The 18,398-nt window shown below is 40.0% G+C and overlaps 2 protein-coding genes across 2 annotated transcripts in view; both read left to right on the top strand.

The window, feature by feature from the left end:
- LOC146631866 (arf-GAP with coiled-coil, ANK repeat and PH domain-containing protein 3-like) overlaps window positions 1-1,734 on the top strand; it is a 56,424-nt gene extending 54,690 nt beyond the window's left edge. Inside the window, exons 23-24 of the mRNA XM_085353166.1 lie at window positions 60-170; window positions 587-1,734. Coding sequence (XP_085209292.1) covers window positions 60-170; window positions 587-737 — 262 coding nt within the window. The 3' untranslated portion in view covers window positions 738-1,734. The remainder of the gene's footprint in view (window positions 1-59; window positions 171-586) is intronic.
- A 5,034-nt stretch (window positions 1,735-6,768) lies between these two features.
- Window positions 6,769-13,105, top strand: ube2j2 (ubiquitin-conjugating enzyme E2, J2 (UBC6 homolog, yeast)). Its single transcript, XM_085353954.1, has 7 exons — window positions 6,769-6,881; window positions 9,019-9,149; window positions 11,317-11,357; window positions 11,563-11,665; window positions 11,774-11,912; window positions 12,011-12,091; window positions 12,177-13,105. The coding sequence occupies exons 2-7, from the start codon at window positions 9,019-9,021 to the stop codon at window positions 12,465-12,467; spliced, it is 786 nt and encodes a 261-aa protein (XP_085210080.1). The 5' UTR covers window positions 6,769-6,881; the 3' UTR covers window positions 12,468-13,105.
- Window positions 13,106-18,398: the final 5,293 nt, after the last annotated feature.

The raw sequence follows: 18,398 nt of genomic DNA, 5'->3' as shown, positions 1-18,398 counted from the left end.
AAACTGGGACCCTGTAGGGTAAAGAAATTTTTTTTGTCTTCCCATCTTTGTTTGTACAGCCAGGTGTGTCTGTTCCTGAAAAGAGGAGCATCACAAACAGAGGTGGATGAACAGGGCCATGATCCTTTAAGCATCGCTGTCCAGGCTGCCAATGCAGACATCGTCACCCTGTAAGACACTCTGTGTAATAGTAGCTGATCTGGAAGAACATGTATTACTTCATGGTTTTGCTGAACAAGCAACTAACCTGGCAAAACTTTAACAATTTAAATGCAGTCAGCTGAATTTTTTCTCTCTGTAGACCATATGTTTGTCTTTTGTGGTATTGATCCATGCTTTAATCCATGTGACTAAAAGAATTACTTGCACCAGATTGTTATTCCACTTGTAAGCACTGCGGATAAACAGTTAAAAAATAGTTTAAATCTTTATAATGTTATTATGAAAGCTTGTGTATCCATCATTGGTGGCAAAGTCATAACAGTTCTTTTCTTACCTTCCTCCCTCCTCTCACCCTTACCTTATTTTCTCACCTTCTATCATCTCCCTTTGTCCTGCCTCGCTCCTTCCCACTCCTGTCCTCCAGGTTGCGTCTAGCTCGGATGAATGAAGAGATGCGAGCGGCAGAGGCGGCTCCGCTGGGTCAACCAGGTCAATACCCCACAAGCAGTCCCACTGAGCAGCAGTATAGGAAGTGCATCCAGGAATTCATCTGTCTCAACATAGACGAATGCTAGTGGTCACTTCTGTACCGTGGAGCAAAGCCTGTGCTCTATTTATAAATCTTCCTCCTGACTGAGAAAATAACATATTCATGTAAAAGCTGCCCCTACACCCTGATCACAAGTCTGTTACTTCCCCTAGATCTAAGCCTGCAGGCAACTTCTGATAAGCTGGGTGTCTGAATACAGAGTGACTATTGGTTGCTTCGAGTCATAGGGAGCATCCCCGTGATGGACCTTTCTAACTCTACTGACTATCCAGTTACCTTCACCATCTTCCTGCTTCGCCACTATGTTTCTGCTTACCATTACTTGGCACTACCAATCCTAGCTACACAACACAGCCAGTAAAATGACATCAGCTTTCTTGGTGTTTCGCTAACAGGGTTATGCTCTAACTTCATTACATGGTGTGACCTCCTGTATGAGGGTGTGGGTGTTTTTATTTTTGTTGCCTAACAGCTCTTACCTCAGAAGAATCTCGCTGCATTAATCCTGTACACTTTATATCTATCCAGACCATCTGTGTGACATCCAATGTACCCATCTCTCCTTCATCAGAGATGTAAATATGCATATTTAGAAGTTTAGAAACTGTGTACTGTGGCATGAGGTAAAACAATATGGTATTTGTTCCAGTAACTTAAAAGAAAAAGAGTAACTGACAAGCTGCAGTAGAGGTGGGCAGGATAGTTTTACTGTGTATAAAAAGGGGGGTCGGGAAGGAAGAAGTGAAACTGTGACAAAAATGTTGAAGGGCTTGTGGGGAAGAGACCCTCGCCTGCTTTGTAAGATACTTTGTGTCGTCATGAGTGAGTGAGTGAACAGGAGAGTGCATGTGTTAAAGAATACTGAGAGACAGTTAAATAATATGTAAAGGAAAAAAAAGACTCTGCACTTTTCCCATATACAGAATTATCATTTAGCTTTTACATTGTTCTTGTCTAGTCAAGTTGTTGTCGATTTATTGTCTATTTTAATGATGTCTTTTTTATTTATCTTTCCAGAGGACCAGTGCAATGCATTATTGAATGCAGTTTTATATCAGCATTTCTGTTAATGATTGTCATTTCAATCTAAAATCCTTATTCAGAATTTATGATGGAGGTCTTTAGATATATTTTACATTAACAGCAGTCAGAAAACTTTCAAATGGCCTTAGATTACAGAGTACTTTTGTCTTGGCAGTAAAACGTGCCACTTCTCATTAGGTTATGCAAACACATCAATGGAACTTCTGATTTCTCTGAGGAAATTCTGAATTGACAGTGACTCATTACTTGAGCAATAACTGCCAATAGTTCAGAGCAGTGAGAACATGCAGAAATGTAAAATTGCATCATGTTATTCACTTCCATTTATAGAACATAAAACTAAAAAGCTCTTCAGCTTCCTGGCAATGGTAATATTACAGGAAAGTATTCGTGTTATGTTGAAATTATGGAGTATATTTAATCTTTTAAAAACTCGTGTCGTGACAGGACTAGCATATCTACGTCAATGCTAAGAATATCCTCTGTATGCTTTGCTAGATTTTTGGGAAGTTTGACCTTTGCATCTTGAGCATGATGAATATTTTTTCTATAATTTGATCACTTTGTGCAGTGCAGTCCTGTCAAAAAAAGCATGTACCGATATGACCTCTCTGGTGTCAGAAGTTTCTTCCTTTTTCCACCTCTGTGCCATTGTTTCATCCACACACGAATCTGTGGTGACTTTTCTTCTTTTCATTTCTTTCATTTTTTTATACTGTGCTTTTATTTTCCTCTGCCAAAGACTTTTTTTTTTTTAAGGGAAAGTGTCTGACACTGTTGTATAACATCATGTTAAAAAAAAGGAAAAAAAGAAGAATTGTTTTGGGTATATACAGGATACTCTTACCATCCTTTCTGAGTTGTGAGAGTGGTAGAAACACTGTTGGTGCTCACATGTTCAGAAGATGTGACTTACCTGATAGATACAATAGTTCAATGTACTGCAAGTAGAACCAGTCTCGGGGGGTGATGTGAAGCTACTGTGACCAAACTGTTAAGAGCTGTCGCCCTCGCGGAAGTATTAAATGTTGTGTCCATTTGTGTGTAGTATTGGCTTAAGAGTGGTTAAAGGCGCAAACATGCTGTATATAGTACACTTGCATATTTTAACTTAATGCTAACTTCCTGCCTCTCGGCATTTGGTCACAGATTCTGTTTAATGTTTGTTTTTCCATTGTCTTTGAAAAACAGCCGGTCGGGTAGAACTGTGACACAGTTCTGAATTACTTGCGGGGGTTCTTCTGTTTACTGGCATTTGGATATCTTTGGAATACTCCCTTCCATGTCTTTAGAAGCACTAAGGGGAAAAACAAAATACATACAATAAAACTGAGAAACTGAAATGGATCTGTTAACCCAGCTGCCTGCTTCTTATTCTCATTGCTGTTCCCTCTCTCATCTTTTCTGTCTAACATTCTCCCAGCATTCTTTTTCCAGATGATAGCTGCTCTAATTATTGAATAATAATAAATACGGCAGTGGTTGTAATCCATAGATATAGCCAGATGCTGGGAGAGTGCTATTTTACAGAATACTCTGGTGTGTCTTTGGTGATTCACAAACTTTTGGTAGCACTTGGCTTATTCAAAGCAATAAACCAATTAGTCTCATGTTGTGAAATATCACTGAGGTGTACACAGACTCTACTATTTAAGAATAACTTAAGCATTCAGAGTCTTATGGGTATTAAAACAGTGCTTCATCTGCTTGCCCGCAGCAGCAACACCGTGCCTTGAATAATTCAGTGTCTCCAGTGTGTAAAACATGTATGTGCTCTCACAAGCATATGTCACACCATCCCTGAATAAAATGTCCTCTCTAATTCCTTTAATTTAACACTAAAGACAAATGACACATGTCCACTTGAGGAAATAACCACTGACTGACATATCATTGCTTCTGTTACCACAGGACGTACCCCGAGCAGCAGGAGAGTAAAACCTAAGGATGTTCGGGATAGAGTGAGTGAAGCATCCTGGGCTGTCTTGCTGTGGCACACTAGCGTGATACTATGATTTTTCCTGCTCTGGTGGTTGCGCTTTAACTTGAGGTTCTTGCTCTGTGGCCCTCCCCCCTCCTATTTTTATGGATAAGCTTGGAAAACATTTGCTGTGATAATGCTGCCAGTCTTTTCCCTTTCTTATAAATGAGGCACAGGAACATTGCCTTAAGGAGGATGTGCCAAGATGGCTACAATACAGTATTTATACAGTTAAACTGTAATTTTGACTGAATTCAATGAGAGTTGGTAAGTTAAAAAAAAATGAATGAACAGGATGCTCACCACTACTTCCCTTTAAATTCCACACTTGCTATTAAGTATCCAGGAATCCCATTTAAGAGGAAATAAGGTTTTTTACTTGTACGCCCCATGAGGCTTAGGAGCAACGCAAAAATATGAGGCTGCGGGCACTTTTCTCTTTCGTGGGTATGCAAAGCAAACATTGATCTGATCTTTCTTCCTTATAATCTTGCTTATATACAGTACTGTACAAAAGGCTTGAGTCACCAATTGTTTCTTAATTTGCTTCTAATAAGCCAGACTTTTGTTATTTTAAAAAATGTGGTCAATAGTTCAAAGTTTATCAGCTGCTTTTTCACTGAACTTTACTCCAGTCTTTGTGCCTCACAATTTCCATTCATTCAAGTATAAAAATGCTTCTGACTTCAGGGATGTGCCAGGCTCGTCTTAACAAACAACTTGCCAAACAACTGGTTTTAAATGTTATTTTTAGTCACCGTGTTTCTGATAAATGGTCAACAGCATTTGTTGTAGATAAAACATTATTTTTGTACCAATGAGTTGATTCCTAAATATTAGCTGAAAACTTAACATATGTCCACGTGGCTTTCAGCATGCGCTTAAAATGTTGAGGAAAGGGGACAAGAAAGGATTTGAAAAAACTTAACATATGTCCACGTGGCTTTCAGCATGCGCTTAAAATGTTGAGGAAAGGGGACAAGAAAGGATTTGAAAAAAACAGATGAACAGGATCTGAAAGTCATGTGCTTAAGAAACAGGTTAGAAATACAGCATAGACCTGGCACAGGCTCTGAGATATGCACCTGACCCTTCATTTGATCCCTCTACTGTTGACTGAAGCCTCACAGAAATTGTCTCAGTGCAAGGGTAGCTAGATTCTTAGGAAAGGGAAACGGCTAAAGAAGAATGACATACGCCAAATATACAAGAATTGGACTAAAAATCAGTGGCGACATTTTTGAAGGAGTAATGAATTCAAATTTTATATTTTTAGTTGGTGTCAGTGAGTGTCTACAGCATTGTCATGGTTGGATTTTGACCCACCATATAATGATGACAGCTTCATTTTTAATGATTACAATGATCCCGACCACACTTCCAAAGCATTGCTAGATAGAAAAACTCACAATGAAACAGTATCAGGCATAGATTCGTGTTACCAAAAGAAAAAGAAATGAGTGGTGTCTCAAGAGTTTTTTCACAGTAGTGTATCGCATATTCTAAAAGAAGGTTGGTAATTCTCCATGGTGCCCTGCAGTGGGACAAATCCTTGACTTCAGTGTCCACTGTTTCAGGTGACATCTCCTGCACTGATGTCTTTCGCGAGTTTTCTCTCCTCGCGTCTCTCCAGCCTGAAAAGTTGAGAAGAAGGAGCTTACAGTTCAGCAGCTGTAAGAAGCCAAAGTGATCACTGCTGACCCCTCACTTCATCCGACCTCTCTTCAGTCACTTTGGAATCAGGCAGGAGACTGCTGCGTTCGATTAGAAGACACGTTGGTCCGCCGAAGTGAATGCTCTGGGAATGAAAAAAGAAAAGTCAAATTCCAGTAGGCACAAGTTAAAACTACAGCAGACTTGTAATAGTTGTAATATTCTCTCGTAAATAAACTTGGTCAAAGACAAACAGTTCTATTGCACTGATGTTTTAGCTGACTTACTCCAGTTTTGATAATGTTAGTCATCCAGCAGAGCTGACATTAACATTTGATGACCTTTAGACATATAACAACAAAACAATTCTCAACCTGTCCAACTAATATTGCATAGGGCCCCATTACAAAGTAAACTCAACCTTGGACCTGTCTGAGCATGAACAATGGGACCTGGAGCTTGAGTTGGATAGGACATCATGTAGATGCATCATCAGATTGGAATCTGGGGAGCCTGGAGGTTCGATCACTGTTCCTATTTCGGTTAACGGGAAGTACAATTTCTTTATGTGCAACAGTTTTTGGACAGATGGTCATATGTGCAAGGAATGTCCTCATGACTCTCAGGACCCGAGTTCTCCCCGGAGAACAGTGCAATGTAAGAGGTGATGATTGTTATTTACTGTAATTTTGAAAAAAAAAAAAAAAAAAATCTCAGGAAGCAGTTGAGCTTCCCAAACTGTGGGTCTCACACCCACACCAACAAAATTTAAAAAAAAAAAAAAAAACACAGATAAAATAATCCGGGTTTGACTGTGTTTGCTAATGCTTATGCAAATATTTCCACGGGCTTAATGACGCTCTCTATGATGAGTAAATGAAACTTGACCTTTAAATTAAGTGAAGTAATCCTTTAACATTTCTTCAGCATTTGTGATGAAATTTCTGATAAAATGATTTTAAGTGTTTTGTAACTGATGGCAGAAGTCAAATAAAAAAATCTACTGAAATTATTAAAGGTCTTGTGGAATGTTTTAGCGGACTAAACAATGGTTGTTGTTTAGTCCGTGTTTTGTTGCAAATCCAAATTTAAGCACCAGCATAAAGTACCGGGAGGCCCTCTGAGCCCCTGGCATCAGACAGACCGCTGTGTAGTGTGTCAAGTGCTACTTGGCGATTGACTATAAATGTAAGTACGGATGTTATGATTAAAAGACAGTTACTGAAGGGTGACCATGTTTGTTAGACGGTACTGGACTTCCAGGAGGATCGCGATTGGGCAGCTAGCGACAGTAAAGCACTTGCTAAGTAACGTTTCGACTGCTACAGCAGCGATGAAGAAGAAAACCGGAAGTGTAATTTTTCCTCCTGCTGGCGATATCGTAAGCTACTTTGGTGTCATCGTCTTATCGGATTGGGGTTGGCAACAGAAATAACAACCTTATTTCGTGTCCAGCCACGAATACATATTTTCGTTGGGGTTTCTGGAGAGGTATGTGTATACTGCACATCCCGTAGTTACTAATAAAAGCGAGAGATGTCGCGGTCAGCTGTCGTTATACAATATACAATACAACTGTTCCTGCTAGTAGCTGCTAACATTAGCCGGTTAGCAGTGGCCTACGTTGGCTAACGTTAGCCACTTGTTCTAAAATGCACTCAAACAGGAACCGACACCGGTTAGCATTAGCAAAGCCACCGTGCCAAGCTAGCTTTCCTGAACTGGCTTTACTGATTAAAGTGTGGTGTGATTAAAGAGTGGTCAGACACATGCAGTCATTCTGTAGCTGAAGCTTGGTCCGTAATAGTTGTTTATTATTTAATTATCAGGCTTTATGACAGGCACTGAATGTGCCAGAAATGTAACGTTAGCCGCTAAGTAGCGGATTAGCCTCAGTCACATAAGTTGCGTTAAGAAGCCTTCCTCTTTATTAGGAAGTGATAATGACATAATTCTAGCACTGTTGCGGTCCACGTACTGCTTATTACATGTCAGCGTTTGTCCCCGTGACACCAGGTCAGTTGACAGTGTTTGTTATTGTCGTAATTTTCAATTACATGGGTTGACAGGAGAAGAAAGTTTAAAGTACAATTATATCCGTTGTGTAAGTATTTGGAACACGATGCGTATTTTAACTTGAACGCAATACATACTATATTCCACTCTCTGCTAAATGCTTACTTTTTCACTTGGCGAGGCAGTGTTGTATGCATATAGCATTAAAGCACCACAGCAGTGCTGTGCATGAGTTACAAAACAAACAGTCACAGCGCCATTAGAGAACAATGAGAGATTGGATAAATTGTTTTTAAAATTCGGTGCTTTTTGTAAGATGTACTAATTGGACAACTTCATCTTTTAGGAAAACAGAGGCGAAGTAATCACTTGATATTTAAACTTCACTCTGCAGCCAGAGTTGAGCTATTTCTGCCTGTTTCTCCAGTTAGCGTTAGCATTTGCTAATAAATAAACAGAAGCCTGTACTGGTTACGTGTTGTTCAGTGTGAGATTTTACTGCCCTTCTCTGCTTTTGTTGTTGTTGTTAATTAACACACTGTTAGTCTTTTCAACCCGATTTCACTCTAGTTGAAACACATTGAACATGTTAGGAACCTTGGCCTTATTTTGGTCTTAGCATTCATAATCATACTAATAAGGCCAACACAACTGCATATGCAGCTTTCTAACAGTATAACCATATGTCAAAAAAAATTCTTATCTCAAACTGACTGGGAAATGGTCCATCCATTCATATCAACCAGGTTACTGCTGTATTTGCAAGATTATCCAAATCATCAGCTAGATAACTTCAGCTTGTTTGAAATTAATTGGCTGCCACTGCAATACAGAAATGCCTTTAAAATGCTTCTATTTGTTCCTAAAGCACTCAGTGGTTTGACCCCCAGTACATCTCGGACTCTGAGACCTCTCAGGTCATCAGGTGCAGGTCTGTAAACTGTTACCAGAATGAGATGAAAGTTTGCTGAGGGTACATTTTGTTATAATGGTTCTCTTCTTTGGAACAACCTTCCCACTGACCTGATGTCAGTTCCAACTGTGTCTACATTCAAAAACAAACTTGGAGCCTCTTTATTCTTGCAGGCATATGATTAATAACTTTGTGTTTGTGTGTGACTGTTAACGTATCTCTCTTATGTTGTTTTTATTGCCTTAAGAGATTGTAGAGCTACATAGTTTTAAAAATATTTTTATCTTTTGTGGCAAGCACATTTAACCTACGTGTAATGAAATGTACTATATAAATAATATTTGCAGTGATATGTTTAAGAGTTTATTAAATATTTAATAGTATTGATATTTAATAGGTCAGGTGACAGTGCTGGATGCAATGTTTTTTGATCTGCTCTAGTTGAAGCTGCAGTTACCTTTCACAGGCATATTAGGGTTAAAGCCTTCCGCTACCCAGAATGATTCATTCATTCAGAGTTCTTCATTCATTCAATCATTCAAATCTATGCAGTCCAGAGTTCAGATCCATAGTAAAACAGGATATGCTTTGATTTCCTAATGTAAAGGAATACATCTGGACAGTGATGTCAGTGTAAATCCAGATTTATGCAATTCACTGTTTTTGTTTTCTCACTGTTTATGTTCTCTCAATCATCAGATGAACAACAACGGGAACAAAAGAGCTCCAACTACAGCCACTCAGAGACTTAAGCAGGATTACCTCAGGATAAAGAAAGACCCCGTGCCTTACATTTGTGCAGAGCCCCTTCCCTCCAACATCCTAGAATGGTAAGTTCCTCATTAGTCAGGAAATATTGGGACTTTTTGACTCTTGAGGTCCAGCCAGGGAAGGGTGTTTAGGGCCATCGACAAAGTTTAAAACCTGTGAATATTCTGTAGAAAAATAATAAACTAAACATTTCATGTGTAAAATCAGGCTAGTGTTTTACACCAACAAAATTGAATCGTGGTTTCCAAGATGAACAGATGAAGAGAATTAAAACTGCATCCACTGCTATATACAAGTGAGTATTTAGCAGTGGATGCAGTTTTAATTCTGTTTTCAGAGCTTTAAAAAATTTACAGTGCTGTGTAAAAGTCTGGAGGCAGTCCTCATTTCTTTATATTTTGCTAAAAAAAAGTGACATTGGTGCAGCAATTTCTGAAACATGTGCAAACTTAAATGGAAATACAGTGTACAAGGCAAAAGTTTGCACAGTTCTGAGTTGAAAGGCTGAAAGTCATTATCCTTCACTATGTCTTGAATTCTTAGGCAAGCTTTTGTGTGCTTTCTTTTTCTTTAGGAATAGTTCTCAGTGCTTCTTGAAGGACATGGTGCAAAACTACTATTTTTGTGACTTTTAAATTATGTTATTGTTGTTTTTTGTGTATTTGACTTAAGAAATTGGAAGAAATTGTTCATTGTTGCAACAGGCTTCTACAGAAAGTAGTGAGTCAACTAAAGAAGGGGGAACAAAATATGTTTTTCCAACAGGCTGCTAATAAGAAGGTCATTTCTTTGAAACCATGTGTGTACACAATACTGAGTCATCCCTTTTTATACTGGAATGAATCCTAGGACAGTGTTAAGTAACTTGACAAACAAGAAAGCAAAAGTTAAAGTGAGTGGAAAAAGCAACCAATGTTCAAACATTTAAAAACACGTCTGTAGAACTATTGCGTCAAGACCACTTTGGTCACTTGCTTCCAAGGAGCCAGACTTTCTTAACATTTTCAAAGTGGTCTGGAGCAGTAGTTCTCAAGACTTTCTGAACATTTTAAAATCTTTAGACACTCGTTGCTTTTTCACTTATTTTCAGTCCAGTTCTTGTTCTTTGTTTTGTTTGTTTTCTTGTTTGCCTTTGTGTTAGACCAGCAGTCCCCAACCCCCGGGCCTCGGACTGTGAGTCGTTTGGTACTGGGCAGCGAGAGTTGAGGCTCAGGTGTGAAATGTATGGTTTTCAGGGTTTTTATCGGTTTTCAGCGTTATTTTGTTATCGTTTTTATCGTTAACTCTGTTTTCCTGGGTCTTTTCACGTGTGTTATGAATAAATCTTCTTTTTTTTGGTACCGGTACTAGTTTTATTTTGTTGTATTTATACGCGACACCTTAAAGGCCGGTCCGTGAAAATATTGTCGGGCATAAACAGGTCCGTGGCGCAAAAAAGGTTGGAGACCTCTGTGTTAGACCACTGAGTTAATGCAGCTTGCAGTTAATGTGTATTGTTGAGCCCTCCTGTGCATTTCTTCACTGTAGTTTTTGAATGGAACAGTGAGAGAATAAAAATCACCACCTGATATAAAGAGTAATAAGAGTAGCCTCAATACAAGGATTCACAAAGGTCAGCAAATTCCAGGTGGGAGACAAAACTGTTGGAATTGATGTGAGGGAAGGTGCGGAGAGGTAGAAACGTGAGGAAAAAATTAATTTGGCTCAAAAAATAAAAACAAACAAGACAACAACAAGTAAGGGAGCTAGGAGGGGGCAAAAGTCCCAGCAGTTTGTTTCTTTTGTATCTTGCATCATGTATGAAACACAGGCACACTAATTAACACGTAATTACCTTGTGGCTGCCATTGCCAGCAGCTGCCACTGTGTGCATTCGAGCATGAATGCTGGCGGCGGTGTTGGTTACTAGTGTCGGTTATGTTGAAAGGTCTACAAAGATTCATTGCAGAATAGACAACTTGGCAAAGTAGGCATTTTAAATCATATCTTAGGCGCTTTGTGACTAGCAGCCTGTCATTCATTCATATATCTATCTGTCTGTCTGTCTGTCTGTCTGTCTATCTATAAATTTAGATCTTAGATCACAGGATGTGAAAGATCTAAATTTTTAAAAAAAAATTGGAGGAGAAACAGAGTTTGATTCTGGGCCATGCCAGCAAGTCTAGAGATGACTTGTTTAGTCAAATCTGAAATAAGTGATTAACTTTTTTTGTTCCTCTTTTTCAGGCACTATGTAGTCAGAGGTCCTGAGAAAACCCCGTATGAAGGTAAGAAATGCTAAACACTAGAAAAAAACTTGTGTAATGTGTGAGTTTAGATGAGTTAATAACTGATAACATCACCGGAATGATCAGGTGAGTCTTTCTCAGGTTAGCTTCATACAGGTATGACTAATCCTTTGGGGGTCTTTTGCTTTTGATATATCACAGTGTTGTATAACATATATTTATATATGTCATGTCTAATTTATAGGTGGATATTACCATGGAAAACTTATATTTCCCAGAGAATTCCCCTTTAAACCACCAAGTATCTACATGATAACGCCAAACGGGAGATTTAAGTGCAACACAAGGTAGGACTGTAGCTTCTTATTGCGCAGTTAATTTAAGCGTTAAAGCTTTGAAAATGATTTAGGCTGCGTTTTTAGAACTTGGTCATAAATGTTCCCGTTTCTCCACAGGTTATGTTTGTCCATCACAGACTTCCACCCGGATACGTGGAACCCAGCGTGGTCCGTCTCGACAATCCTCACGGGTTTGCTCAGCTTCATGGTGGAAAAAGGACCCACTCTTGGCAGCATTGAGACCTCTGATTACACAGTAATTAAAACAGACTATCCTATTTGCAACATAATGACATAAATGACCTGTTATGTCTCAGGTATTTCATGTCTTCTTTCTTTTCTTTTTTTTTCTAGAAAAGACAACTATCAGCCCAAAGCCTGGCTTTCAACCTCAAAGACAAAGTATTCTGTGAGCTGTTTCCTGATGTAGTTGACGTAAGTATGAGGGCCTTTTTTGGGGAGGGGGGACGTTCATCAGGGACTGATTCCATCCTAACCTTCTCCTCCTCCTTTCTGCCAGGAGATGAAGCAGAAGCAGAAGGCCCAGGAGGAGCTTAACGCCCGTACACAGCCTCTCCCCTTACCTGATGTGGTGCCTGATGGAGACCCCCAGCAAGCCCACTATGGCCTCCCAGCCCTCAACGGTGGTCCTGCCCCACTAGGGGGTGCCAACCCCGCCCCTGGCCAGCAGCAGGCCAATCGTAACCATGGACTACTAGGTGGGGCTCTAGCCAACCTCTTTGTGATTGTAGGCTTTGCAGCGTTTGCCTACACAGTGAAGTACGTGCTGAGGAGCATAGCGCAGGAGTGAGAGGAGCCGGTGTTTTAGGGCAGCGCTCCCCTCCCCCTGCAGGTGAGCCAACTAGTGGACTCGATATTCTACAAACACACTACGTGGGGTGGGGAGGGATGTTCATTCCCGATCAAACCCCTCCACAACCACAACCTCCACCACCACCACTACTACCACTACCAACATGGACTTTGGAAGAAAAAAACTCAAAGCCCACCTAGCCAGGAAGGACTGAGGGGAGGAGGAGGAGGTGGGGGATGGACGGGAGTGGCTGTAGAGCCGGGGCCGGGGAGACTGGAGGGGTTTATTAAAACGGTTGTGATCTACTCTGTGCTTCTGTGGTTTATATCACTTCTAGAAACAAACTTGGCTCATGGGTTGTGGGAGAGTGTAGCTCTGTGGGTCACTTTGTTGCAGACTTCACAGCAGACATATTGATTTCCTTTGTGAAAATGAACTTTGCATAACTGGAAAACTTGTTTGTTGATTCTAAATTGTTTGCCTCTGCCAATCACTTCTTTAGAAAGCATTCCCATCTGCATTGTTTCCTGCTAATTCATTAGAGGAAATAAAATCCTCAGGGGATGAAGAGATGATTTGATCCAGCTCCAAGACTTTTTTTTTTTTTTTTTTAAGAGTGACGTGAAGAGACCAAATACATACAGGTCAAGTTTCATGTAATCAATTTCCTCGGAAAAACCTCAAAGTAGTAGTTATGGTTTCCACTTTCTGTGTCAGGGGTGTTACCGTACGTCTTCTACTTTCTGTTTCCTATGAATGGGTTTGAATGCATTCCTGGTATACCATTCAAAGGCTGCCAGGCTATAGTGCTGGGATACATGCCAAGAATACATTAGTGTAATTTAGTAAAGGTTGGACATGATAATAAGGACTTGCAAGATGAGTCTGTGGCCAAAATAATGATGAATCCATTAATTCCCATCCAAGGAAGTATAAAAGGCAGATTCTGTGAATAGTGTAAGATCAGTAACTTTTAATAATCAGACACAATATGATAAAGAAGCGTATAGCAGCAAAACTATACGTGCACTTATATGAAAATGGGTGTTATAAAAGAAAGCTCATGCTTGTCAGTACTTGTCAGTTTATCTCACTGTCTGAGATTAAGCACCGGTGATGCGTCACTGACTAAGAGACTAGACAAAACTCCAGCCTTGATTTCTATTCATATATGAAGGCAGAGAGCATGAAGAAAACAAAAGTTGGCCTTTGATCCTGTGAAGCAGCTAAAGCTACACGGTCAGAGTTAGATGTTAGTGCAGATGGTCTCTCCAGTCAACCCATGAGCCAAGCATTGTCTGCACAAAAATAAACGGAGACAAGGACCTTTTAATTTGGCTTAGCCAATCAGTATAGCAGCAATCTACATAGGATTAAATGAGGAGACCCATGCAGAGAACCATTTTTTTTTTTTTGTTTCTGTATATTCCTTTTATTTCTTTTTTTTTTTTTTTTTTTTTTTAAATCATTTTTTCTCTTTGTGTTTTTGTTCTCTTTTATTTATAGAAATGTCCAGCTTGTCTGTCGTGGCTCTAAGGAAAACACCCAGTGATTTTTCTTAGGGCTGTGCAGTCAAACACGCGGTCGTGTTAGTGGTGCTGGCTCACGCAATTGCTGATGATTTACTGTTGTGCATTGCATTTAGTAAAAGCTGGTTCTACTGTACTGCATCTAATCCTTCCACAGGAAGAAAACTCCGAAAGCAGAAGATTCTCTTGTTCGTTGCTCTTTTCTCGGCGCCATCTCAAAATCAGACCAACATGATGATTATGATGAGAGTGCGTTTGTGTGATTATACAGCAAATGCCCAAATTACCATGCTTCAATTAATCTTGTGTGGCATTGTCTCTGTTTTCATAGTAAAATGCAAATAAATTACCCTGCTCAGTGGGGCATTTAATAATAATATCTCCATTTGCTTAATGATGACGCAGTGGTTCAGTGGTCAGCGCCTCACAGCCAGAAGCTTCTGGGTTTTTGCAACTTCCTGGTGTCTTTCTGTGGGACGTGCCTGTTGTGTTTTCCCCTGAGTGGTTCGGTTTTTCTGCCAGCATAAACAAACGCATGCATGTCAGGTTTTCTTTTTTTTTTTAAATTGGAAGTAAATGCTTATGAAGACCTCAAAGTTTGTAGAGTGAAAAATGTGACTTCCATGTAAAGTTTTTTGAGGGTTTAGACTAAAAATAATACATAGGTGGAAGTCCATTCTCTGACAACATCACATGCTGTTTTTATCTGCTGCACAGATAAAATCAGCTTAACAGTTCAACAAAACTCAAGTTTATTTTCTCTTTAAAAAAAGAAGTCAAATTTAGGTCCTCGTAAAGTTTTAATAGTCAACAAATGGTTAATAAAACAACTATGAAAGATACGTGGACTTGCATGCCCGCACACCCTTTCTATAGAGTGAAGTTCCACAGAATATTATTTACCTGAGGGCAAGACTTCCTTGGAAATGACACGGCCTCGTGATCAGGGAGGGCTTTAAAAAGCGTTCAACCAGTCAAACTGGCACAATACACCTCTTCTACACTCAGAGACGCAACGCTCAGCAGCAAACAAGCAAGTAAGTATTTCAAATGATTCTTAGATGATTTTGTTACTGAGCACCTGTTACAGAAAAGCTGAATTTCTTCACGTTTCAGTTTTACATTTGTGAATATTTTATATTGTGTCTATTTTTCCCCTCCACTCACCTATTTTGTGTTTTTTCTGTATCGCAGAAAAAGCAGCCTTCCACGCATTGCTTATTCTGCATATCTGATACGAGCATGGTCACCGCCGAGGAGCTCGAGTGCTGCGTGTGCTGCTACGAGTATTCACGCAGCAACAGGATACCGCGGGTCCTCCACTGCAACCACACCTTCTGCGCCCCTTGTCTGGAGAGAATGTCCAAGCTGGAGGGTGCCATCTACACCGTCTCCTGCCCTCTCTGTCGTTGGATTACCTGCACCAGAGCCAGCTTGACTTTGCCAGGGGCTCTGTGGGTCAACACAGAAATCTGGGACCAGATTTCCACGGAGCAAAATCAGAATGAGAACCATTCAATGGAGGATTTAAAAGACCCAAAGTCGCTACTCATCGAGCACTCACTGTAAGTATAAGCTTCAGAACTGCGGTCCAGTTCCTCTGGGGGTTTTTTTTTTTTTTGAGAGAAGTTGTAGTCTGTATCTTACCTAGAGATCTCAATAAATAAAATTTCTCCTCTTTCCTTTTAGACCCGTTTCACAGCATTCACGTTTGAAGTCCACACTCTTGAGGGTTTTCAGCTGCATGCCTCTGCAGAGCAGACACTAAGTGATTAACAGCAGGATTTGTACCTCTTACATGTTGTTTAATCGTAGACTGAAGTGTGCAAGACCGTAAAGTTTGCATGATCTGAGCTCCACGTAATGGACCTGCACACAGGGCTTCAGTGAGAGTTTGCGTCTTGTGAAGAGTGAAGGCCTGAAAGTCTTCCGTGCGGCTTGACTTTGTGTGAACTTGACTGTGATTTGGAAGGCACTGAATCTGCCTCCATTTAAAGTTGTGACTGTGAACCTTTTTGTTGTTTTATATCAGCAACAGCAAATGTACTAATGAAAAAATAAATCAGATCAGCACTGTTTATCTGAACAACGAAGATGATTTAAAGCATGATTTTTATAATATGATTTATTTTATAATGAAACTTTTTTGTCACTTTACCTGTTTTATACATTTTTAAGAAAACTGTCATTTTTGTTAATTTTTTTCTATTATAAGAATCACAAAAATGAAGGGTTTTAACTAAATACAGTGAAATGCAAACTGTCTACTATGTATGTAAATAGCCGTCTGTGATACAAACATGTTAATGAACATCATCTGTGAATAAAGTGTTTGGAACTGAAGGAGCACATGTTCAGTTTTCAAATATGGGAACCGTTTAATAAATGTTCAAAAGTATCCAGCACTCATTGTTTTCTTTGAGACTCTACTGTACTCTGCTGTGTTTATTGACACCAAGAGCCAGCTATCTCTGCACATATGTTACTATGTTTCACAATCGTATAAAAACCTTAAATCATTAACCCTTTATTGACCGGTTCTTCAAATTTACCTGTAAAATGGGCCCGCCGGTGGGCCCATGGTCAATAAAGGGTTAACCATCGTAAAAATGTATCACCCTTCTATGCTGTATTCTTTCACACATGTACAGGTCACACTGCTTGTGAGCTTCCTGTTAAAATTAAAGCTCTCATCTCCCCTATTGTCTCCGCTCATGTCAGTTCCTTACTAATAACCAGAGATGGGCAGTAATGCGTTACTTGTAACAAACGTAGCAAACCTCCGCCTACCCCTCTCCTGCTTTACAGGTAAAAATAGAGCATATAATTAAATTTTTGCTTGATGCATAAAGTTAAAAGATTAAAACTGATAAAACAAGTTTTAAAAAGAGACTTCCATTTGATTACATTTTGTATGATGGATTATTCAGAAAAAGTAGAATTGGGCTGAAAGATCTATCGCTTTATCACCTATTCAGGTTGTAAATCGTGTTTTTAAAAAGTAACTAAGTAATTAATTACTTTTGAAATTAAGTAATCTGTAAAGTAATGGGATTACCCTTTGGGGAAGTAATTAGTTACTGATTACTTTTTCAAGTAACTTGACCAACACTGCTAATAACAATCCAGACCTGATAAGACTTACACATGGGGAAAGAATTTACTGATCATTTTACCATTTTTTCAAGTTACTATGAATTTCTCCTCGGTAGTTTCAGTTTAGGAGGAATTTAGATACATGTAGGTAGTTAAATTCATGAATATGGCCGTTACGCCAGGCTGCTCTTTGTTGACTTTAGCTCTGCTTTCAATACGATACTCCCGGACAGACTAATAGTTAAACTGCTGGAAATCGGACTTCCTTCTACCACCTGCCGCTGGATCAGAGACTTCCTCTCAAACCGTGCACAGAGAGTTAGAGTGGGCCTCATCTTTCCTCACCCCTCAGCCTCAACACTGGCTCTCCACAAGGCTGTGTACTGAGTCCCCTACTGTACACACATGACTGTGTTAGTACCCACCCAGACAACGCAGTCATCAAGTTTGCAGATGATACCACCGTGGTGGGGCTCATCTCTGGGGGAGATGAGACGGCGTACAGAGCTGAAGTTCAGAGGCTGACAGATTGGTGTGTAGATAACAACCTGGACCTCAATACCACCAAGACAAAAGAACTGGTAGTTGACTTCAGAAGGAGGAAGTCTGAGCTGCAGCCTGTCAGCATCAACGGGGAGTGCTTTAAAAGGGTCTCCAGTTTCAAGTTCCTGGGTGTGCACATAGACACAGACCTCCAATGGCGCTCTAACACCTCTGCGGTTTTAATGAAGGCCCAGCAGCATCTCCACTTTCTAAGAATCCTCAGAAGAATGGACCTGAAGAAGGAGCTGCTGACCGTCTTCTACCGCTGCTCCATTGAAAGTGTGCTGACATATTGCATCGGTGTGTGGTTCTCCAGCTGCACCACAGCACACAGAAAGGCACTCCAGAGGGTCATCAATATGGCCCAAAAAAATCATTGGACATCGACTTCCCTCCTTGAAGGACCTGTACAGCACTCGCTGTCTCAAGAGGGCACGCAGCATCCTACGGGACGGTACACACCCAGGACACCGGGTGTTTAAGCTGCTGCCGTCTGGCAGGAGGTTCAGGCTGCTGAGGTCCCGAACAAATAGACTCAAGGACAGCTTTTACAACAGAGCAATAGGCCTGATCAATGCAAATAGCTGACCTGACTGGATACCTCCTTGGACTTTTTTTTGGGGGGGAGGTAACAACAGTAAAAACATTAACAATAATAATATTTATATTTATAACAAGGTGCAATAATGACTAATGTGCAATACAAATATACTTATTCTTTTTTTATTACTAAGTTAATATAGTGTGTGTCATATTATAT

Source organism: Diplotaxodon limnothrissa, linkage group LG5 (assembly GCF_057381915.1).
Source record: "Diplotaxodon limnothrissa isolate DT_005_m linkage group LG5, D_limnothrissa_male_GT1.1, whole genome shotgun sequence".
In the NCBI taxonomy this organism is placed as follows: domain Eukaryota; kingdom Metazoa; phylum Chordata; class Actinopteri; order Cichliformes; family Cichlidae; genus Diplotaxodon; species Diplotaxodon limnothrissa.
This window is presented reverse-complemented; position numbering and strand designations above follow the sequence as displayed.

What these genes read in the sequence shown, in the direction of transcription:
- ube2j2 (XM_085353954.1), top strand. Translation starts at nt 9,019, where the DNA reads ATGAACAACAACGGGAACAAAAGAGCTCCAACTACAGCCACTCAGAGA. An exon ending in AGATTTAAGTGCAACACAAG is followed by an intron (nt 11,666 to 11,773) that starts GTAGGACTGTAG and finishes GTTTCTCCACAG; the next exon opens with GTTATGTTTGTCCATCACAG. An exon ending in TTGAGACCTCTGATTACACA is followed by an intron (nt 11,913 to 12,010) that starts GTAATTAAAACA and finishes TTTTTTTTCTAG; the next exon opens with AAAAGACAACTATCAGCCCA.